The 24,684-nt window shown below is 33.1% G+C and overlaps 1 protein-coding gene across 1 annotated transcript in view; it reads right to left on the reverse strand.

Annotated features, from left to right (window-relative positions):
* LOC127709553 (uncharacterized) overlaps positions 1 to 24,684 on the reverse strand; it is a 112,549-nt gene that overhangs the window by 41,953 nt on the left and 45,912 nt on the right. The window contains exons 27-38 of the mRNA XM_052215159.1: positions 24,350 to 24,446; positions 19,971 to 20,067; positions 18,943 to 19,104; positions 17,839 to 18,000; positions 14,993 to 15,148; positions 14,408 to 14,569; positions 10,113 to 10,277; positions 8,663 to 8,824; positions 7,751 to 7,918; positions 6,560 to 6,721; positions 2,951 to 3,118; positions 1,959 to 2,114 (exon numbers count right to left, since the gene is read on the reverse strand). Coding sequence (XP_052071119.1) covers positions 1,959 to 2,114; positions 2,951 to 3,118; positions 6,560 to 6,721; positions 7,751 to 7,918; positions 8,663 to 8,824; positions 10,113 to 10,277; positions 14,408 to 14,569; positions 14,993 to 15,148; positions 17,839 to 18,000; positions 18,943 to 19,104; positions 19,971 to 20,067; positions 24,350 to 24,446 — 1,817 coding nt within the window. The remainder of the gene's footprint in view (positions 1 to 1,958; positions 2,115 to 2,950; positions 3,119 to 6,559; positions 6,722 to 7,750; positions 7,919 to 8,662; positions 8,825 to 10,112; positions 10,278 to 14,407; positions 14,570 to 14,992; positions 15,149 to 17,838; positions 18,001 to 18,942; positions 19,105 to 19,970; positions 20,068 to 24,349; positions 24,447 to 24,684) is intronic.

Below are 24,684 nucleotides of genomic sequence, written 5' to 3' on the forward strand. Positions count from 1 at the left end.
CAGAATGCCCCACTCTCATTTTCACATTTCCATATTCAGTAAACTGCGAAATTTTAAAAATTCTATTCACAATGAACATGTTTACTAAGTTCCAAACAACTAGAGGCTCTAAAGAGCCTGTGTCGCTCACCTTGGTCTATGTGCATATAAAGCAAAGGACACAGATGGATTCATGACAAAATTGTGTTTTGGTGATGGTGATGTGTTTGTAGATCTTACTTTACTGAACATTCTTGCTGCTTACAATTATCTCTATCTATAATGAACTTGGCCCAGTAGTTACAGTGGAAAATATTTTGTAAAAAATTACAAAAATTTACAAAATTTATGAAAATTGTAAAAAATTGACTATAAAGGGCAATAACTCCTTAAGGGGTCAATTGACAATTTTGGTTAAGTTGACTTATTTGTAGATCTTTCTTTGCTGTACATTATTGCTGTTTACAGTTTATCTCTATCTATAATAATATTCAAGATAATAACCAAAAGCTGCAAAATTTTCTTAAAATTACCAATTCAGGGGCAGCAACCCAACAATGTGTTGCCTGATTGGTCTGAAAATTTCAGGGCAGATAGATCTTGACCTAATGAACAATTTTATCCTTGTTAGATTTGCTCTAAATGCTTTGGTTTCAGAGATATGAGCCAAAAACTGCATTTTACCCTATGTACTATTTTTTCGCCATGTCGGCCATCTTGGTTCGCGGGCGGGGTCATCGGACACATTTTTTAAACTAGATACCCTAATGATGATTGTGGACAAGTTTGGTTAAACTTGTCTTAGTAGTTTCTGAGGAGAAGATTTTTGTAAAAGATTACAAAAATTTACGAAAAATGGTTAAAAATTGACTATAAAGGGCAATAACTCCTTAAGGGGTCAACTGACCATTTTGGTCATGATGACTTATTTGTAGATCTTTCTTTGCTGAACATTATTGCTGTTTACAGTTGATCTCTATCTATAATAATATTCAAGGTAATAACCAAAAACGGCAAAATTTCCTTAAAATAACCAATTCAGGGGCAGCAACCCAACAACGGGTTGTCCGATTCATCTGATAATTTCAGGGCAGATAGATCTTGACCTAATGAACAATTTTATCCGGTCAGATTTGCTCTAAATGCTTTGGTTTCAGAGATATAAGCCAAAATCTACATTTTACCCCTATGTTCTATTTTTAGCCATGGCGGCCATCTTGGTTGGTTGGCCGGGTCACCAGACACATTTTTTAAACTAGATACCCCAATGATGATTGTGGCCAAGTTTGGTTTAATTTGGTCATGTAGTTTCAGAGGAGAAGATTTTTGTAAAAGTTAACGACGACGGACGCCAAGTGATGAGAAAAGCTCACTTGGCCCTTTGGGCCAGGTGAGCTAAAAATCATATCTGATTTCAAACAAAAGTTCTCAAGTTTCCATGAAACTTCCTTTCTGTAACACTTATATTTTTACTACCTGTGACATTGACCTTCATCATTGATAGAGATCATCAATTAATTAAACTGGAGAACCTTACTTTGGATAACAACAAAACTTAAATAGTCACATATAACTAGAGGAAGGGCTGATGATCAGTCAGATGGGTCAAAAAAATTAAAATGCTACTTTGAAGCATAGGATACAAAATTTAGTAGCAATCTTCACGTTCATATTGATGGATTTTTTTATGGCAATCTTGACCTTCATATTTATGGATCTTCTCATAATTGAAAATCCTGCAGTAGTTTTCAGATTGTTTAGGATAATTTTTTATCCTATTCCTTCCTTAAACAGAATGTTTTTCCTTTTTCGTATTTCACTTGATATTGTCTTAAAAGAGCATTGGTCTAATAACTTTTTTCAACTGACTCGGTAAAGTACAGGATCAGTTGATGTTCACATAAATTACAAAGGAAACTAAAATATCAAATATTAAATGAAACAACAAAACAGACAAATCTCTATATATTTCTACTTACAAATACAATCACTGTAGTCTGTAGATCCAGCAGACACTGTAGATTTATGTAGAGGGCAAGGAATACATTCATCCTGCCATTTGAGACTTTGGTAAGTACCTATCGGACAGATTTGACATCCAGTTCTGACTATCTTATATCCAGGTGAACAGTTACCTGTGTATCAAAAATTTAAATGACAAATGACAATGGACACCCAAGTGAAAACAATAGCTTACCTGACCTTAAGACCATGAGAGGAATGAAATATACTGTAATAATAAATAAACTCAGTACAGAATTTCTTTTGCATGTTTTCCCTGTAGATTTATATTTGTGAGAATAATACTCTCAAGTTCATAGTAAAACAAAAGAGTGTGATGAAAAGTTAATAAATTTGACCTTAAACATTGAATGATATTGGTAATGTAGTAGAATGTATTAATTGATTGATTGATTGGTGATTGCTTTATGCCGCATCAGCAGAAAAACTATTTTACAAATAAAACTTGTAGACATAACACTGATCTTTCCTGCATATAAATTTGTTTAATGGTTTGCATATATTTGGTTTAATTTCATGCAATTTATTGTTGTTCCTTTTTCTCCATGCATTTTTCCATATATTAAAAACATATTCTCTTATATTAGATTTAAAATCAGTATATATTATTTCCCATTTTGATATTGGCTTGTTCAGGGCATTCTTTGCTTCCTGATCTACAACTTTGTTTCTGTGGATGCCGGTATGACTTGGCACCCATAGAAATATGATTTCTTTATGTAGAAAGTATTCACAAAAATATGCATCACCATTATCATAAAAAATAAGCATATAAAGCAAAAAATTCAGGTAATTCTGATTTTTGACTTATAAGATAATGTCTGATGGCCAAAATATGGATGTAAGGATGGAAGCTTTGATGGTCGGTATTAATCCTATCACTGATCTCATGAAGGTCAAGAATCTAATTATAATGTGTGCTTAGCCTTGCATAGTTCTCCATACAAACCTTGTGTGCACTGTGATATAGATGTAGCTCCAATTGATGTGGTAATACGGTCCACTGGACATGGTGTACATTTAACAAACTTGTCAAAATCATTGTTTTTGTAATATCCTATTCCACACGGAGTGCAGTGATTGTTACTGTCCTTCTCATAACCTAGATCACAGTAACCTACAAAAATTTATGAAATAAAATAATATCACATTTGGATGATTAGAAAACAAGATATTACAGAATTATTTGAAATGCAGGGGTTAAAATTTTTTGTTACAGCTCACTAGCCCAGGGCTTATTGGTAGCAGGATTTTACTAGCCCTGTTTGAAGAACTGACAGCCCATCAAAACTGACCTGCTAGCCCGAGTATGCCTTACAAATTCAGAGTTTGCTGCATAATACAATAATTTCTATAAACTTAACAATTTTAATCCGTTGTACAGTAGACTTCGGCAAATCGGATACCCAAAAATTATGTCAGCAAAAAATATCTGATTACCCCGATATTCAATTAGTCGATAAATGTATATTCATTGAATATGGTGCAATAATAAGTTGACCAAATCCTGAGATGGTACAAGCCTTGACCACTGCTATACATGTATATATAAAAGGATTGGAGTGATTTTTATCAGATACATCATCACGTTTGTGTAAAAGAATTATCAGCTGGTTATGTAATGCTCATATTTGCTTTCAGTTTTTAAATCCTATATTTATTAAAATAAATCAAATGTTCTGAAATATTTATGTGAATAATTAATATCTACCATCCATAGTTTGTGTCTTTTATATTTGTTTTATGAATGAAGTAATATCCATATTTACATATATCACATGTAAGCTAATTGGGCTATAAATAGATTACAGACTATGTATAGTCTCTAAACTGAAATTGTAGTTGTTATATATTTTATTTCTTTAAAATTCAAATTTAATTGAATATCAATGAAGATTATCATGATTGATAAAATAGTATTGCATCAAGTTTAAGTTTTCTGAAGACTGTTTATGTTTAGGTCATGGTTCTCGAGGCTTCTTCACAGTAAGTAAACAAAACATAATGGCGTCCAGAACATGTGGTCATGCACGTTACAAATTTATATCTGACAAAAGTCAGATTTCTCTTGTCAAAAGGGATTCACATGCATATTGCAATAAATTATTCAGAAGGAGGTACAATCAGTTTGAATTATATTTCTCTGGTTGCATAAGCAATATACAATACCCCCTGTACTGACAATCGATATTGAAAGTAAGGGAATGGCGATCAATACATGATACCGGTCCACCCAGAGTTATTTGTTCTATTTTTAAAACATGTACAAAAGCAGTTCAAATTCTTGGAATCCCGGATGACGTAGTTGAATCTGATTGGCTAAGATAGAATAGTGATGAGGGGATTTTCAACTTTCTATTTTGGAAACGCCAATATTTTTTGTCACTAGTCCGTCGGGCATATTGGGTTACAAGTTTTGATCGCCCGAGGCCTAAATGCTGTAGTCCCGGGCGTCGGGCTAGTGGATTTTTTAACCCCTGAAATGTAACCCAAAGTTCTATCTTTAGTCATGGTGACCATGTTGGCAGATAGATTGTGACTTAATTCAGAAACTAAAATCAAAACACAGAATATATTTTATTTGCAATTTTGGTTCTAAGTTCATGTCCATTTTTGTTTTCAGGTTTTTCTAGTGTAAACTTAGAACCAAAATTGCAAATAAAATATAATAAACTGTTAACACAGAGATATGTCTCGTCTGTTTTTAATTTTGATAATGCAAATGTTGAAATTAAAATAGCAATACTTTAACATGTAAGTTATGCAAATAATTGGATTCAATGACCCTAGCTGAGGTACATGGCTAAACAATCTCCATGGAAATGAGATGTGTCAATGCTAATACAACTGCATACCAAATACCATTGACTTATCATAAGTCCCCTTTAAACAAACCTGAACACAAACATTAACTTGTAAACTATGTAAAAGTTTCAAAGTCAATGAACCATGATGAGGGGGTGGGGCTATATAATCTCAAAGGAAACAAGACTTGCAAATGAAAATATATTTGCATACCCAATATCATTGACTTAACATTAGCGGTTCATCTTACACTGATCTAATCACAAACTAATACATTGTTGACGCCGCAGCCACCGTAAACAGCATACCTCCGTCTTGCTTTTTGACTCCGTCAAGGCGAGACAAAATTTGTCCTTTAAAGGCAATAAATCCAATAAACAGTCAATTGACAGTTTCTGTCATGCGACTAATTTGTATATCTTGATTCGCTGATCATTAATACTGTTTACAGTTCTTTGTATCTAATCAAGTTTTTAAGATGAAAGAACCTTTAATGAGCAAGCTCACATACAGCACATAAAGGAGAAGACATCATAGCTCATTAAAAATGTTTTGATCATCGAAATACTCTGAAGTTTTGTTGAATGGAAACCTTTTATTTAAATATGAAGAAGTACCAACAATAAATGAATTCTCTATCCTGAATATTTCCCTCTAAAAAATAAGTGCCTCATTTATTTATCAAACATATCTGAGGTCTTGATGAGTGGAAACTTTCTAGTGACAACAAATTGATGAAGGACGAATATACAAACTGACAGACTGGTCAAACACATATTCTTCACAACTTTGTAGCATGAATATACAAACTGACAGACTGGTCAAACACATATTCTTCACAACTTTGTAGCATGAATATACAAACTGACAGACTGGTCAAACACATATTCTTCACAACTTTGTAGCATGAATATACAAACTGACAGACTGGTCAAACACATATTCTTCACAACTTTGTAGCATGGATATAAAGCTCCAATAAGGTGTCATCTTACAATTTGACAACAAAACTTGTCCAAGATATTCATGTTTGCAGACTTCATACCAAACACTAAAGGTAAATGGTCCTTTTTACTCATGGCATAAACAAGACAGTGTGATGGAAAGCAATGCAGAAAAAAAATATGTTGTTATATATTAATGACTACTTTGTAGGGGGTAATAAAAAGATTGTATGAGAGTAACAGAACTTTGGTAAAGAGAAGGTCTTAGGAGATGTCATAAAATTGAAAATAAAATCACCATTATAAAACTATTTTGAAATGTCAGTGGCAGGCAAAAAAATACATGAACATAGTGATCTTAGACAGTGACTAATTCCATCAAAAACCTAGACTGATTGATTGTTTGTGCTGAGTGCTAATTTCAGCACTTTTAACTACATCGTGGCAGCCGATTTTTTGTTAGAGGAAGCCATAGTAGTGGTAGAGGACCAACAGACCATTAGCAGAAAAATTGACAACCCAAGTAAATTAAGATCAGAGTCCTACCCACCTGCTACATGCAAAGTTTGATCTCACAACCTTAGTGTTGAAAGGCTAGTGATTACTGTAGTTGAACTAATTAGATCACTCGGCCAAACAGCCACCAAGGCTTTTGATTACTGTAATAAAACTCCTTAAACCACATTGCCAATGAGGACCCTCAATTACCTGAAGATAATTAATATATATATATGTGTTACCTTACAGCAATCTGACATAACCTCTTTTCTAAGCAAATACAGCATTTTGTTTAAATCATAGAAACGTACTTTCACACTGTGTTATGCTAAAAGCTCCTTCTCTTCTTGAAAAGCTATATTCAGGACATTGTTTACATGTTGTCTGGTATGGTAAGTCCTGGTATGTTCCTCTAGGACAAGGTAAACAACCTGTGTTGTCAGCTTTTCTCATTGAACCAGGCATACACTTTCCTGTAAAAAGTTGAGTATTAATATTATGTTGCAATTGTGAATATCCTATCCTTTTTGTTATACAAACATTCCTATGGTTAGCAGTATCATTTTGATTGTTAAATACAATTTTAACTAGATATCATTGAGATGGAAGCCATCTCTGTGGGCCCTGCTGTGAATAATGTGTGGTAAAAAATTTGTATCTTTATCATTGGACATGGGGTTGTTAACTGAAACCAAAGTTTTTGACCTTGACCTTTGACCTAGGAAGTTGTACATAAATTATGACACACCCTCTGGTGTTGGTTTATATACATGTCAAGTATAAACTTTGAAATCATAACGGTTCTCAAGATATAGAGCGGACACGATCTTTACCATAGGACATGGGGTTGTTAACTAAAACCAAAGTTTTTGACCTTGACCTTTGACCTAGTAAGTTGTACATACATTATGACACACCCTCTGGTGTTGGTTAATATACATGTCAAGTATAAACTTTGAAATCATAATGGTTCTCTAGATATAGAGCGGACACAATTTGTTACGGACGGACGGACATACGGACAGACTGATCACTATAGGGCGTCCGCCATTCAGCGGGGCCCTAATTAATCGTATATGGTGTATACTTACTCATAGTACAATGTGACATGGATATAGAAATTATCCCTGGTGATGTCCACTTACTCATTGTACATTGTGACATGGATATAGATATTATCCCTGGTGATGTCCACTTACTCATAGCACAATGTGACATGGATATAGATATTATCCCTGGTAATGTCTACTTACTCATAGTACATTGCGACATGGATAAAGATATTATCCCTGGCGATGTCCACTTACTCAAATCACAATGTGACATGGATATATATATTAACACTACCTACTCATAGTACATTGTGACATGGATAAAGATATTATCCCTGGTGATGTCCACTTACTCAAATCACAATGTGACATGGATATAGATATTATCAATACTTACTCATAGTACATTGTGACATGGATATAGATTTGTCCCAGATAATGTATACTTACTCATAGTACATTGTGACATGGATATAGATTTTGCCCCAAGTGTTGTGTAGTCATCAGGACAAGCTGTACATGGCATGAAGTAATTATCTTTATTATGTTTATAGAAGCCGATTCCACAGTCAAAACAGAAACCATCTGGATGTCGTTCTTGTCCAGGGGGACAGTAATCTGCAACACAATTAAATTTACAAAAAATAGAGCACAACAAAAGAATATTCATACAGAGAGTGTGTGTATAGAACCATGATAAAGGTTTTTTGAGGGCAAAGCACTGAGCCCTTCAAAAATCATAGAATAGGTATACTGTCTCAAGCCATATAAATCATTACATCTGGTTCTCAAATACTGTTGTAATACAGGGAAAGTTCTGACTAGCCTGTACTTATAAAATTAAAAAATACATAAATACATACTATGTTTGAATTTGCCAAGAGAGGCAAAAGGAACAAGAACTTGCTAGTTCCATATTGTAAAGTAATTGTATTTTTATTTTCATCAGCTTTCAGGATGAATTTTTTATGTATCTTCACTTTATTAAGATTGAATACTTCATTCTAAAATTTAATTGCTATAATTGGACTAAACATTGTGCTAAAAGTGTGTGATACACCAATCAACATTTCAAGGAATGGGGACTTGGTACCCTTGTATATAAATCTAAAACATGTTATTGATGAACAAACTGCTGTGTGTAAAAAAGGCATAAGGAAACATGAAGACATACTTCAGTTAATGTGAGACATATGTAAAATTGTCCTTACTTTGACTATTTTAGTCCCCAAACCCTGGTATAACTAGTCTGGAAATTGTCAAATCTAAAGGGAGCTGACTTTTGTTAATGTTATAATCAAATTTGTCACACGATTATGTTTTATTGAAAAGAATTAAAATTTTCACTGGAAAGAAACATACTTAAACACTGTTGAACATTAGTTGATCCAGTTTGTACTGTACTCAGCCAAGAACTGCATGGGTAGCAGGTAGTCTCATTATGGAAGGGTTGATAGGTTCCTACAGGACATATTACACATCTGGTACCCAATATGTCTGACATGTATCCAGGAGGACAATTATCTATAAATATACAGTAAATCCATAAAATATCCATAAGAAATTATGGCAAAAACAGCTGATATTGTATAAATATTTATATTATTTTTCTTAATGAAAAACTTACTGGATATATAACTTTTATTTAGTATCCTGATTTGTTAGTCATAATGACAAATGATCACTTCAGTAAATATTTTATCTTTACTATATTACATCATTTACAACATTAAAATTATTAATTAATGAACAGCATTTTCTACTATGTTCATCAACATTGCATTCTAAGTCACTTTGAACCAAGCTTGTTGCTTGGTTAGGTTTTTTTACCTATCATGAATTATGATAGTTGCTTTTAATTGTAGTGTATGGATAAATAAAAATATATATTGAATATATTGAATCCAATGTTCCCCAGGCAACAACTTTAATATCTTTTCTTTTTTTTCCACAAATATCCTACAAGATATGTAGACATATGATGGCTTACAATTTCCATATTTTTATTTCCAAGGGACATAAGTTTAGTAAAAAAAAAGTTGATCCATGCTGAAGAAATGTAGGTGTGGTAAAGCTTACAATACAATTTTCCATTTAATTTACAAATTTTGCAAATTTTCAAAGAGACGTAGTTCTTGTAAAAATAATTGATTGGCACTGATTTTAATACCCGTCTAGGGCATTGCTGATATAAACCTTTTAGACTTGAAAGTATTTACAATGCAATTTACCATAGAATTAACATTTCCAAGGGACATAATTCTCGTAAAAATAATTGATCAGCACTGATTTTTGAACTCTTCTATGAGTCATTGCTGATAGGATCCTTTGATAGAAATTTCTTAAAATATGGCAAGAATTCTACATGTGAGAGGGCATACAAGACTGGATGGAGGGACATAAGGATGCATAGGGATACACCAGGTATTTCTATGTCAACCACACATGATTCTACATGTGAGAGGGCATACAAGACTGGATGGAGGGACATAAGCATGCATACGGATACACCAGGTATTTCTATGTCAACCACACAGGATTGCATTGTATTTGTGTTGAAGGCAAACTGTTGTATATATTCACACTGTCAAAACTCTGGGTGATTTAGAGCTTGACAAATTGTATAGACTGTTATCTGTGGTTAAAACATAATGTTGATTAGAGATTGGTATTTCTTTCTTTTGTTTCAATGGGTTGTCTAATTGGTATTTATCCAACAAATCCCTTTTATTTGAAAGCATAATTAATAATATCCAAAAATAATCTTAGATCTAGAAAAAAAACAACCAAGATTAAATAAATAATAACTTACAGACAGAGCAATCTTTTAATGATTTTGAGGCCATATTAACAGTTGTTTTTTGATATGGACACTGTTTACATTTTCCATATATACTGACAGTATTGTCTTTAAAGAATCCTTCTTTGCATGGCACACAAGATGATACAACAGCTTCATAGCCGGAAAGACAAAAATCTAAAATATGAAAAGGATTATATCTCATCAGAAACAGACAAAATTTGATACAAATGCAATTTTTTTTTAATCCATTTTGAATACTACCAATTTCAGATAGGGGGGGTTATTATAAAAATATCTATCTCTCTGTTCAAGTCATGTCCAGCTTTAAAATGTCTTCCAGCAAGGTGAGGGTTACAGACTTAGTTTATTGTTATATAACCTATATTAACAATTATCTGGATAATTGATGTTTATATAAAGGATTATTTAAGTTTTAGTCATAAGATAGGGTTCACCCTTATGTACCTCTTTATCATGTTAGCCTCATTTTCAACTTAGTTTCGGATATACGTCATCTATTTTGCTGCTTTCAGATCAATAGCAGTGACAATTTAGCAACAGTCCTCATTATTGCAAAAGGTCGATCAAAAGAAACAAACATTATGAAATTAATGCGTAAACTTACAATGTGTGCTGCAACTTATATTTTTGCTGTCTATAGTGAACATTTACCGGGAAAATCTAATGTAATTACTGATGCATTATCTCGTTTTCAGATGGAAAAGTTCAGACTTTTAGCGCCTTTAGCAGAAGTGACAGCCACTTCTTGCCCACAGCTTTCAGACATTATTTGGACAGCTCATTAGACACCTTATGGAAATATTCTGTAGCCGATAGTACAAGATCGCATTATACTACAGGTTTTGATCTATATAAGAAGTTCTCCTTATTGCAAGGATCCTTCTGGACTTCGAATGAAATGCCGCCTGTTTCAGAAACTTTGTTAATGCGATTTGTTGCCTTTTGCGATTAACATAAAAGTTTAAAACATCATAGCACTATTAAGCTATATTTATGTGGTATACAGTGTTCCAGCTAGGATTTCAAAAGGGCAGGGAGCCAATCATGAAAAGGGCACTTTAGCACGATGATTGATATTTCAAAAAGGGCATGTCAAACATTGTCTTATGTTAACTGCAGGGGTTTCAGCTAGGAGTTTAGTCACTTTTACACTAGATGAAAATCAACCTTATTTTGGGTAACAGTATTAAAGGGACCATGCAAGGACGTATATTACTAGCTCAGTCTTCCCTAGAACATTTTTGATGCATGGTAGGTCTAAGGTTAAGTTGCAATGCAAAGCGCAGCAGCGTTCTGTAGAATTATTTTTATTTCATTAGTGAAATGAGTTCAACAGTGCATGTCAGTTAAAATACTACACTAGATCTGCAATACAGTCAGGAACGATACCTTACATTTTCTCCAGGGGCCAACCTAGATCCCAAAACTTTTTTCCAAGGGCCCAGTAGAAATTTAAAGGCCCTTCCAGGGTATTTTTACTACAAGTACAAACTTATTAATAGTCTTGAATGTTCTTATAAAGGCAATAATATATGTTTGAAATGCCTAATACATGTAGCCCAGTGTTTCTGATTATGACAGAAATAATAAATGAATTATAATAAACCACATTGAGTTTTTCAGAATTACAATCCATTTAACCATGTCTTTTCAGACTGTTAAACTTAGCTTATATTTGTAATATTATATGTAAAAAAAAAACCCCTTTCCATTTTACACACCCCTAGCTAGATGTAGAGTATTAAAGTATTATCAGTTTCACCCCAAGAAAGTATTCATTTTTAATGAAATAATCTTAGCAGTTAATCAAAATAAAAATCTTACTGTCTATAAATAACAATGAAATGTAACTGTTTCTTGTTAAAGAATAAAGGGGTTTTCCGAATTTTCCAGCCAAAAAAGCACATGGCTTTCAACAAATGTAAACAAAGCAGTCAATATGTAATCATGGATTACAGCTTTAATTAATTTAATTTTGGATATAGATATTCAATGAAAGGTACAGTCAAGCATTGCTTTTACTTTCTTCTGGATTAAAACTAGTTTAAAAGATCCATTTAAAAAAAAAATCTTTCTACATATAAACAACAGACGATCTACGGATACATCAAACGCAAATTGTCATATTTTGAGAAATATTGAAATTGAAATGCTGACTGACCGAATTTAATGAGAAAAATTATTACAATGGTCAATGATGAAGTTTAATTAACGGATTAATGACCCATCCGATGTAGATAAGCAGATTATCTGTAATGACAACTTATTACACCTGCTGCAAATGTTGATTAGCTGAGGGTCATAAACTTGTCATAAATATGAAGACGGGTAAGAATACTTGTATTTTCATCAAAATATTACGGCAATAAAGGCATGGACTTACGAAAAAGGGCAGGGAGTCTTAAAAAGGGCACAGGGCGTCAGAAAAAGGGCACAGGGCAGCACTCAGTAAAGGGCAGGCGGACCGCCCTGTGAAAACGACCTAGCTGGAACACTGGTATAAGATATTATTACCTGCAATATTCAGGATTTAGTCCTCTTGAACAATATGGAAAGCCATTATTATGTTTACAAACAATTTTAAATGGTTTAAAAAAAGAAGCAGAAAGGTTGTGTTAAAAGGCCTAGATTGCCAATTACTATGTCTTTGTTGTACAAAATGGTTATGCTATTAAGAAGCAATTTTTTCAGTCTTTTTAACAATGTAATGTTAGAGGCAGCTTGTGTTGCAGCCTTTTTTGCTTTTTTGCGTTGTGGAGAGTTCACTATACTTAGCAATTTTGATTATGAAACACATTTGTGTGTTGGTGATTTAGAAAATTTTGAAGATCACATTTTGTTACATTTGAAAATATCTAAAACAGATCCTTTCAGACAGGGTGTTACTATACCCTTATACAAAAGTGGTCATATTATTTGTCCTTGCATTGCTGTTAAAAATTATTTGTCTCTTCGGAAAAATATGCCAAGTATAACATCTGATGCTCTGTTTGTCTCTGATGATGGCAATGCTTTAAGTAGACAATTTTTCATCAAACATGTCAAAATTATTTTAGACAATTTAGGTCTTCAAAGCAAAATTATAATGGTCATTCTTTCAGAATTGGAGCAGCAACAACCGCACAGGAAGTAAGATTAGAAGACCACTTGATTAAACATTAGGCAGGTGGTCATCAGATTGTTATACTAGGTATATTCATACCAGCCCAAGAGTAATTCAACAAGCTCAAAATCAGCTAGTTTCATCAATTTCTTCGTCTTAAACTATTGTACTGGCAATAAAAGGAGAAATTAACTTGGGGCTACAGCTGCTATGCATCTGTATTTGGACTTTTCGATAAAATTGTATACTTTTATCATCAAATTTTATCTTATCCCCCAAGTTTTCTGTATATTTATTTTCATTTATATGTTAAAAGGGGGATAACTCTTAATTTTTATTATGTGTATGCAGCTGTTTGTCCCCAGTTTTTCCAAAGTAATATTTTTATATTAAATATTAGTTTTTAATAAATAGTTTTATTAGCACTGGTTCTTTATTTAGTCTGAGGATACAATTAGGTCACATTGAAAAACAACACATAGATACTTGGTCACTTATCACAATACTGGATATCAAAGGAGATGCAAGGTATACATCAGTGAGATTGTTTTGTCTTTGAAACATAAGACATTATTAAGGTCAAATACTGTCTTCAACAATAAAGTTATTTGCTCTTACATTTATGTTGGAAGGATAATCATTTTCACCTGTCAACATTAAGGATGAATATAAATCCACATATACATATGCAACACAGATCTTTTGAATGCCCTGGAAGATATCAATACAATGTAATACTTATTGTAATTGTTGCCTACGAGTGTATCATGAATAAGATTGGAAAATCTTCTCTCCAAAGTCAAAGTTAAATATCTTTTTGATCTTGGGGCTTAAAAATTGAAATAAGAAAAAAACCTTCAAAAAATCTTGCTGTTTTATTTTTTACAGTACTTGGTCACAAAAGCAGAATATCATATATATCTTTTCGGTGAAGTTAAGGTAAAATTGGTTTCTGGAACAAAGATATTTCATAAAATTTTGACAGTGAAAGATAAGTGATGGCAATATCACTTACTGGCTTTCTTTTTTAAGTGAAGCATTACAAAGATATTAGGATTTAAGGTTAAATTCCCTGCATAAACATGCTCAAAACATTCTTATTCATGTGAGAACATGGTATATAACAGCAAGTACCTTGTTTAATGTGAAACACTAGTGCTTGTTGTAGAAATGAACTTACATTTACAATCATCTTTGGATGAAGATGCTTCCTGGTCAGTTCTGTAACGATCTCCACCACATGATAAACATGACGTCTGCCATTTCTGTGGCTGGTATGTACCAATGGGACATTTCTCACATGTACTGGTACCAACACGTTTGTATCCAGCTTCACAAGCTTCTGTTAAGATAAGACATGGTGAAGACATCCCCCTATTGCATTTAGCTTTACAGATAAGATGGGCACCACAAGATCATTTGCAAAATTTGGTGTAGGAGGTCAAAATAGGAAAGTTCTGGGATAGCTGTTGTTTCAATGTGGAAGTTGAAAAAGTATTATCATGTAACATTTTTCTAATACTAATACATTACATTCCATTTAAAACCATCATAACTATTAGTTTCCTGGGTATTTTTCTTGAAACCTAAGGAAAGTGAATTCTATAGTTATCATCCTTTGACCAGTTTGAAAGCAATAGGTTAAAAATTTTAAAATGTAATTTTACATGTTCTTTTTGTTTGGCAATAAATAAAAGCTTCTGGTCCATATTTTGCTGACATTGCATTATCTCAGAACCAAAATATTCATCTTACATGGCCTTACTTATGTTACAATCTGTCTGTAGTGAAGCTCCTGTACTTAAGGTTGTGGTCCCTTGTGGACAAGCGATACACTTAGATCCCACGTTTTTGTAAGTTCCCTCTGGACAGTCCTCACAGCCACCATTAGCAGCTAACTGTTTCCCAGCTAGACATACATCTAAAATGAAAAAAAATTATTCATTTCAACTTTTTACTTTAAGTATGAGTACTAGATTGTTTGTCTTATCTAAATGATATTAAGATTGCATGGTTTAACCCATCACATATTATTTAAAAGTGTCCCAGCAGTATCTTATCTTACATAATTGGATGAAGTAGTATGAGTCTTTCCTACCAGCATCATCTACAATTAAATTATTCCAAATTTTGTAAGTAGTATCTTACCGTAACAAACTTACTAATGTTGTACCGATACTAGTGTCCCTGACTGTCACTCCTGATCCATAACACTTACAGGAGGACTATTCCATCTTATCTTCATAGCATCTTGCTAACAATAACCAGACAATAGTTTCAACAATTTTTAAGCCAATAAACCCAATAAATTATTTTGCAACCATCTTTCTTTTTTCATTGGAGAATAAAATGCTCCGCTGGGGCGCAGCTTGATACGAATGCAGAGGTCGAACCCTGAACAGTTGAGGCAAGTATGGACACAACATTCAAGCTTGATACAGCACTGAATTTGGATTGTAATTAAATATTTGACACAGCATAGGTTTCTGACACAGAATGAAAGTGGTCTAAGAACTTAAACATTTTTAATTTACCTATTCAAACCATATCATTATTATTTGCTTTTATATATAAATCAGAAATAACCAATTTAAAATGGAAAATTTTAAAGAAAAAAAAGGAAAAAAAAAACCCCCTCCCAAATTTTTTGAACCCCCTTATGATTCATCACCCCCAAACTCAATCCCAGCCTTCCCTTTGTGGTATGGTACCTTGCAGTACAATTTCAGAGAGATCCATACACTTGAACACAAGTTATTGTCTGGAAACTAGAAAAATGCTTGTTTTTTGGCCCCTTTTTGGCCCAGAATTCCTAAATGTTTAGGGCAATTACCCCCCAAACTCAAACCCAGCTTTCCCTTTGTGATATGGAACCTTGCAGTAGATTTTCATAAAGATCCATACACTTACACACAAGTTATTGTCCTGAAACTAGAAAAAATGCTTGTTTTTTTGCCCTTTTATGGTCCTAATTACTAAAATTTTGAGGGAATTACCCCCAAAATCAATCCCAGCCTTCCCTTTGTGGTATGGTACCTTGCAGTACAATTTCAGAGAGATCCATAAACTTGAACACAAGTTATTGTCTGGAAACTAGAAAAATGCTTATTTTTGGCCCCTTTTTGGCCCCTTATTGCTAACCTTTTTGGGCAATTACCCCCAAACTCAATTCCAGCTTTCCATTTGTGATATGGAACCTTGTAGTACAATTTCATAAAGATCCATACACTTACACACAAGTTATTGTCATGAAACTAGAAAAATGCTTATTTTTTGCCCCTTTTTGGCCCCTAATTCGTAAAATTTGGAGGCAATTACCCCCAAAATCATTCCCAGCATTCCCTTTCTGATATGGAACCTTGTGGTACAATGTCAGAGAGATCCATAGACTTACACACAAGTTATTGTCATGAAATTAGAAAAATGCTTGTTTTTTGCCCCTTTTTGGCCCCTAATTCCTAAAATTTGGAGGCAATTACCCCCAAAATCAATCCCAGCATTCCCTTTGTGATATGGAACCTTGTGATACAATGTCAGAGAGATCCATACACTTACACACAAGTTATGTCTGGAAGTTACAAAAATACTTATTTTTGGCCCCTTTTTCCTCAACTGTTGGTACCATAACCCCCAAAATCAATCCCCACCTTTTCTTTTGTGGTATTGAACCTTATGGTGAAATTTCATTGAGATCCATTCACTTAAACTAAAGTTAGAGTGCGATAACTAATGTGTCTTCGGACGACGACGACGACGCCAACGTCATACCAATATACGACCACAAAATTTTTTTTGCGGTCGTATAAAAATGACGTCATTGGCTAGTCAGGTTGCTTGGATTTTTTCCCATAGTACTAAAGGTATAACTCGGAAATAACTGACAACTGTAGGCCTCTGTTGTTGTCATGTTCAAGTTTGTTTTCAAATGACATTTTCATACAACTAAAACATAACAAATGCCTGGTATGCATCTGTCTCTGTCTTCCTCATCTGTGAATTATTTGTTGTATGGTCATATATTTTTAATTTCAGGCAATCATATGCATGAAAATTTTAACACAAGGATCAATCCTGCATTTTGACAAGTGTAAATTAGATACTTAAAAATAAAAAAAATTTCACAGATGGGGTATTTTGATTTTTTTTAAAGTTGTGTTTTTCGTTAAAAAAAAAAACACTTAACGACTGGTTATAAGGAAAATATACTTTCACAGTTCGTCAATAAGTGTATTCTGCTAACACATTGATAAACACCAAATCAAACAATTGTTGATGAAACCAGTGCCGACAACATAATGTCAAACAAAAGCAAGAAGAAAATGTATGTTGTATAAAGTAAAATAACAAAAAATACAGAACTCCAAGGAAAAAGTCCCTTTTCAAATGGTAAAATCAAAAGCTCAAGCACATCAAACGAATAGAAACAACTGTCATATTCCTGACTTGGTACAGGCATTTCCTTATGTAGAAAATGGTGGATTAAACCTGGTTTTATAGCTAGCTAAACCTCTCACTTGTATGACAGTTCATAAATTGCTTCTCTGGATGTCTTTCCCTTATCAACACAATTTACAGGACCATTTCATCTTATCTCAGCAACATCTTCCTTACCATAACAAAAACTGGCTGATGTTGTATTTGTTTCTCTAGTGGTCTTTCCTAACCCACACCATTCACAGTAGAACTGTCCTGCCTTCTCTTGGTAGTATCCTAGACCACAATCTTCACACTTGGAATCCCCTTTATTATATTTCTGACCAACTGGACATAAAGCTGAAATGATAATGTATTTTTTCCTCCTTTTTTATTAATAGTATTATTTAGATTCAGACAATAGGTGCATAATGATATGTCACTAGTGTTGGAAATGTACCTAAAAACCATAATTGAATCATCACAATAATCGAACAGCATGCTCCCATTCTAATTTGATAATGATCAGTTTTTACTTTATACGCAAATAATGTAGGAATTTCGTAACTTTTTTCACTATGTAATACCTGCGCATATATACATCCAAATAATTGACGTTTTGGAAAACTTGTGCATGTCATATACACATCCAAATAATTGACGTTTTGGAAAACTTGTGCATGTCATATACACATCCAAATAATTGACGTTTTGGAAAACTTGTGCATGTCATATACACATCCAAATAATTGACGTTTTGGAAAACTTGTGCATGTCATATACACATCCAAATAATTGACGTTTTGGAAGACTTGTGCATGTCATATACACATCCAAATAATTGACGTTTTGGAAAACTTGTGCATGTCATATACACATCCAAATAATTGACGTTTTGGAAGACTTGTGCATGTCATATACACATCCAAATAATTGACGTTTTGGAAGACTTGTGCATGTCATATACACATCTAAACAATTGACGTTTTGGAAGACTATTTCAATAGCTGCTTTGAAACCTTTCTGTTTATGAAGGATCTATAAAAATCAAAAGAAAATTCCCATAGTAAATGTTGCAGTAATCTAGACCAGTCATATATAGTATTGAGGTAGAATAACTCAACATCCATTTGCAAAAATGCAGAGTACTATTTAACAAAACAGGTGTATATATGTACAGTATGGGTATATCATGGGTATTTAAAGCATTCCTAACTATTATGAGGAGGTGCAAGTAAAAACCAATCATTCAATCAATCAACATTCACTAAACTAATATCAGGTTCTAGTTTGTAAACTTACGGTAACAAAATTTAGGGTTGTTTAATCCTTCTGTCTCTGTAGTTGTCCCAGCTGCACACTTCTGACACTTCGTTTGTCCATCCCTGGTGGTGTACGTACCTATAGGACAACTCTCACAGATCTTTGTAGTAGAATTTATGTAGGTTCCTGGTCCACACTTAACTAAAAAAAAAATTTCTACAATTGAATAGAATTCTTTACAACAGTGGCTAATAATGATACTTTAAAGTGATCAACAATGCCTGTGAAAGTCGGACAAAAACAGGCATTTTCTCTGCTACCTACTACCATAGGATTGACAAAAACTGTTCATCATTTGTCATATTTGAAAAATAAACATGAAGCATTATTTTTTACAAAAAAATGATCATATGTACAACCATGATCTAAAAAAAAAAAAACAATTAAAAATAAAATATAATTAATCAAGTTTAATATCATTTTAATGTCAATCATTCATTGTTTATATGATACCCAACTGATTAGCATGATTGCCTTTTGTTACGTAGTCTTAAGGGATCAAAATTGGGATAAGACAAAAAATGTCCGGCTGACACAAATATTTTTTGGAAGCCCTGGATCAAAATTCGTTTTCTAAAATAAATAAATAATTTTGTAGTCGCACGCTTTCTTTGAAATTAAATTGCAATATGGTGTAATGTGTAAGGTGTATGGTGCAAATGTGTAACGTGTATGGTGTAATGGTGTATGGTGTATGGTGTTAGTGGGAAGTTTACACCATCCAAGGACTGTATTACCAAATATTTCAATAAAGATTACACTCAGTAGATCTCAAACAAGAGTTAACTCACCTATTTACCACAATATTCTTCAATGCCAGTATCAGTATTTTCTGCAACTCTTATAATAAGTCAAAACTTAGTGGCTGCGGCATAACTATTATCTGTTGTCCTAGTACCACACTATTGATCAATGGCAGTACCAGTTTCATCATAGATTTCAGGAGATGTAAGACTTAAAGTTGATGGGATACTAGAAGTGAAAGCAAAGTTATCTCCCCTACTTACCACAATATCCATCAATGACGGTTTCATTATCACCACATACTTCAGTAGAAGTCAATTTAAAGCCGCTAGGATCTAACTCTCCACCTGGTATTGGACTCTGTAAAAACAACAGTGAAGACAATAGAAGTCATTTTTGTAATGTCAATTATTGGAAATAAGTTCAGTTTAAAAATAAGATGTTGTATAATGGCAAATGAGACAACGCCTGCATTCTTGTGCCACATGTAAATATTTTTAATGGAATGCACTGCATATGAAAAGGAAAGGAATTTTATTCTTGAGGAAGCATGTATTCAATGTATAAACTTCCCTTATATTTCAAAGTACAAAAAGTTTATTTGGTTGATGTTTAGACAAGTCTGAAAATGTTAATATATCAGTGTCAAGATTTACAAGTACCATACCTGTCAACTGACACCTATTCTGCAGGTAACACCCATAAATTTCACCTCTCACACGGGATTCTAAATACCCGCCAGGTTGTTAAATGTCCCGGGAATTTGGAAAATGACTCGTTTTCACCCAGATTCTTGAGCCTTCAGACTTTTCAAGTATGAAGTGATAGATTTCATAAGTGATTTTCCTTTGAAATACCGGAAAATTTGTAATTCGTCCTGGACAGGAAGTTCAACTAGCTGTGTAAACTGTCAAATTAAGTGACCCATTACTGTAAGTGCATGGCTTCACTTGACAGCTTTAGTGTCAAATACACTGTTAATTAACACCAATTACCTTAGCTTAGGGTCATAAATAATAATGTATATTTCAAAGTTGACAAAATAACTTAGTTACTCCCCTTTTTTGCCACTATTCACAGCATACTCCTTAAATTGATTTTTTTTGTAAAAAGATTAAATCTCAGGCAAATACATATCTGAATATTACTTGAAAAATGATTTTTTTTTCTATCTTAGAACTATTAAAAAATTTAATATTTTGAAAATTATTTTTTACATCTCTTCTTTCTTAAATGCTAAAATTATATATTCTAATATCAACTACACACCAATGGAAATTAAGGTAAGCTATATTTTATTTTGTAAATACTTAATTAGAATAGAAAACCAAGTTCGATCCTTCAACTGTATTCTTATCCCACCTTGAATGGTAATACCAATATAGTAATTGTGTTGTATCATAATTCTGAGATCATTTAGCATACATGTATAGTTGTAATGTGCCTGATGTTTTAGTGGTCATAGTGTACTGCAAGTAACTTCTCATTGTGAACTCTGTAGAGTTTGACAATAAACCATGTGCATATAAATATGCCTAGGCAAGACACAACTTAAGACAAAACTCAATAAAGATGAACCAAGTGTGTGCACAGCTCAAAAAATGATGCCATATAATCTACTATAAGGCATTACAGGTTACTGAATACTGTTAAGACTCTGCTTGGTATGCATTGACATATACCCCATATTTGCATAGAGTGCAGCTACTCATATACCAATTTCTACATTTACATGTATGGATAGTTTGACGATGGATCTTATCACTAGTATAGTAATAAGAAAAGTGATGTCGTCTTACTATTCTGATTCTCGAATTATATGGCTCCCTAATGTAATAATTAGACAAAACTAAAGTAGTTAATAATTTCTATTACTAAAAACATAATATCAATATATTTACATACACAATAAATCACTCAAAATTACTCTAGTCAAAAAGATTATACTATATTACATAACTTCTTAATACAAAATAACTAAAAACTTATACTTGATTTGGGTTTGGGGCAGACTCAGCATTTTCTAAATTACTGACATAGTTAAAACTCGGTGTAGCAGCTATTGGAAAGATATCCGAACAGAAAAGTAGTTGTTTACTCAGTGCAGCTTAGGCTACAAGAGCCGGAATAACAATGTCAGTAATGCACATGGAAGTAATGCTCAACTCGGTGTAGCGGTCAACTCAGTGTAGTTAGCTACAAGAGCCGGAAGCAATGTTAGATGCTACTCGGTGTATCCAGAACTACAAGAGCCGGAAGACAAGTGTGCTAGAAGAGCCGGAAGAGCATTACTTCAAATTGATGTGGATGAAGATAGCAAAAACTGCTAGACAAATTCAATAGCCCATTCAAACTTTAATGTACATGTACTGTACATCGAAACAAATGAAAACTACAGAATTTTGGGGAATTAATGAATTATGTATTCCCATTACCAGATTAATTAATTAATACGGCCATAAGTCAGATTGAATACATGAAATGTATGCGGTCTGAGTGCCCCAAAATTAGCCAAATTACTACCACTGCCGGAAGTTAAATCTCTTTGAACTTGAGGAACTTCATTAGAAGAAGTTGTATTTGGTGCATTGTCTGATCATGCTGACGTCTGTGAGGTGTTGCCTGTCATCTGTTGGTCAGCTGGGGCAACGTTCCTACCCGCGATATTGTCCATGTATATTTTCTTGAGCATATTCTTTCCCGGTGAAACAGGGACAAAAATGTTCAACTTATTAGCAGTCCATGTATATTTTCTTGAGCACATTCTTTCCCGGTGAAACAGGGACAAAAATGTTCAACTTATTAGCAGTCCAGTTAGCTGGGTCGGCACTGTCCCACTGACTAGACCTCTGTCTGAAACGAGGTGCTGGTGATCCGCCATGATCAGTGATAAATGAAATGTCAATGTCTGAGTGTTACAGTTTAGATTCAACTTCACAATTAATCAGAGAAAAGTTATATCCTTGGAAAAATGTACATATCTCGAATGATGATAATAATGTCAATAGTATGAATAAAGTTGTAATAAAATAAAGAATGCTGTATAAACTTTTATAAGACACAAGACCTGGCAGTAACAATGTTAAACAATCAATGATGTCATAATAAATTAACAGCCAATCAAAAGTCTTGAAAATCAGAACTAAAAATAACTGCCTTATAGTTCAGTGTATAGCAACCAATCTAACAATATAAACATGACTTATACTTATAAGTCTTAACATAATGCTGTATAGCATACTATAAAACTTGTGACTTGTGGGTTGTTTTAAAACTATTGGCTTGACTTGAATTGATATAGTAAAATTCATTAATACTTCAAAGGTTTATAAATGCAATGAAAAAATAATATTAAAGTTTTGAATTATTTTCAGTTAATACTTAACCATGTAAACACGTTTTGGAAACAGTTTGATTTAAAATATAAAAAAATGTCCCCTAAATACTTAAATTCATCTGAAAAAAGTTTGTACACGTTATGAACCAAGATTTTCTTCTTCAATGCAGGTCATGACCTGCATTTTCATTTTCAAAGGTTGACAGGTATGTAGTACTTTTTTTCAAATGAGAGAAAATTTGCATTCCAGAGACTACATGTAGTAGTGATGTAGTTTATGTTTTATGTATTACAAAGGGTTAATATTCTATTTATTTATTTTTAAACACCATCTTGTAGTGAGGATAGTAATTCATTCATTTATTTTCAATGTAAAATATCTTAAAAATTACTGCATAATAGCACTGGCCAGGGCTTCCAAAATTATTTTTAGCCAGCCGAACATTTTATATATTATCCCGATTTTAATCCCTTAAGACTAAATAAACAAAAGGCAATTATGGTAATCAGTTGGCCATCCCAATGATTGACAATGACATTAAAAAAAAAAATATTAAACTTTCTTTGATTCAAATTCGAAGTTCTGACGTAAACTGTTAAATTGGCAGTGCATCATTCGAAGTGTGCAACATACTTATATCTGCCTTAGACTCTTTATTTGTGCAAAATAACGTTGTCAAAAATAAACGTGAAATAAAGGTATCAATGACAATTTAAGCATTTTTTGAAGAAATTAGGATCCATAATTAAATTTCACACCTGCGCACATGCGCACACGTGTACTAGTTCAAACAGAGACATGTCTCTAGGTTCAAACAACGTGGTTATGACGATTTTTCATTTTCACCTTTTTAATTTTTTCATCAAATCATATTTGTAAACGCTTTTCTGATAATTTAAATCTTTGACTAAATTAATTAGATGCAAACCGCTGAAATGTAAGAAAATAACTTTGAATAGACCGATCAATGTCCAGCTCTAAATTGTTTACCTGTCACCTGAACAGGTAAATTTCAGCTGTTTGACAACTAATTAGCCTTGATTAAAATGAGAAGGTATTAAAGTAGGGGTTGTTTTGATAGTACTTAATGATCATGTCACTTTTATGACCGGAAATGTGTGGCTGTTAAAGGCAAAACGTTGGGTCAAAAAGATCACGAATTATGTTAAAATGACCGTCTCTTAAAGCCTTGAAAACTAAAAAGTAGATGACCGTTTCATCCTTTGCCCAGCCGGACTTTTACCGGACATTATACAAATGACTAGTGTTAATCTTCAACTTCATCTTATGAATAAAGTACTTACAGAAAAATCAAAATTTTTAGAATCTAAAACTTCCCGTCTAATTACGTCCTCAGCTGACAGAACTTCCTGATTAATGGTTAAATCTTTCAAATTTTTCCTTTAATACAAATAATAATTAGTCAGGAACTAAATCACTGTAGATCATTTCTATCTGAAATTTCGAAATTATATGTTGGTCATTTTTTGTGTTTTCCATATTTTTATATAAAATCATTATATAAACATGCAGAAATGCTTCAGTAATTGATGATGTATAAATGTTATGTTGAAAATAAAGAGATCCAAATACAAACATTATCCTAATCATTGCACTCTTGTAACATTCACAAATTAAA

Source organism: Mytilus californianus, unplaced genomic scaffold, assembly GCF_021869535.1.
Source record: "Mytilus californianus isolate M0D057914Y unplaced genomic scaffold, xbMytCali1.0.p SCAF_7, whole genome shotgun sequence".
Classification (NCBI taxonomy): Eukaryota; Metazoa; Mollusca; class Bivalvia; order Mytilida; family Mytilidae; genus Mytilus; species Mytilus californianus.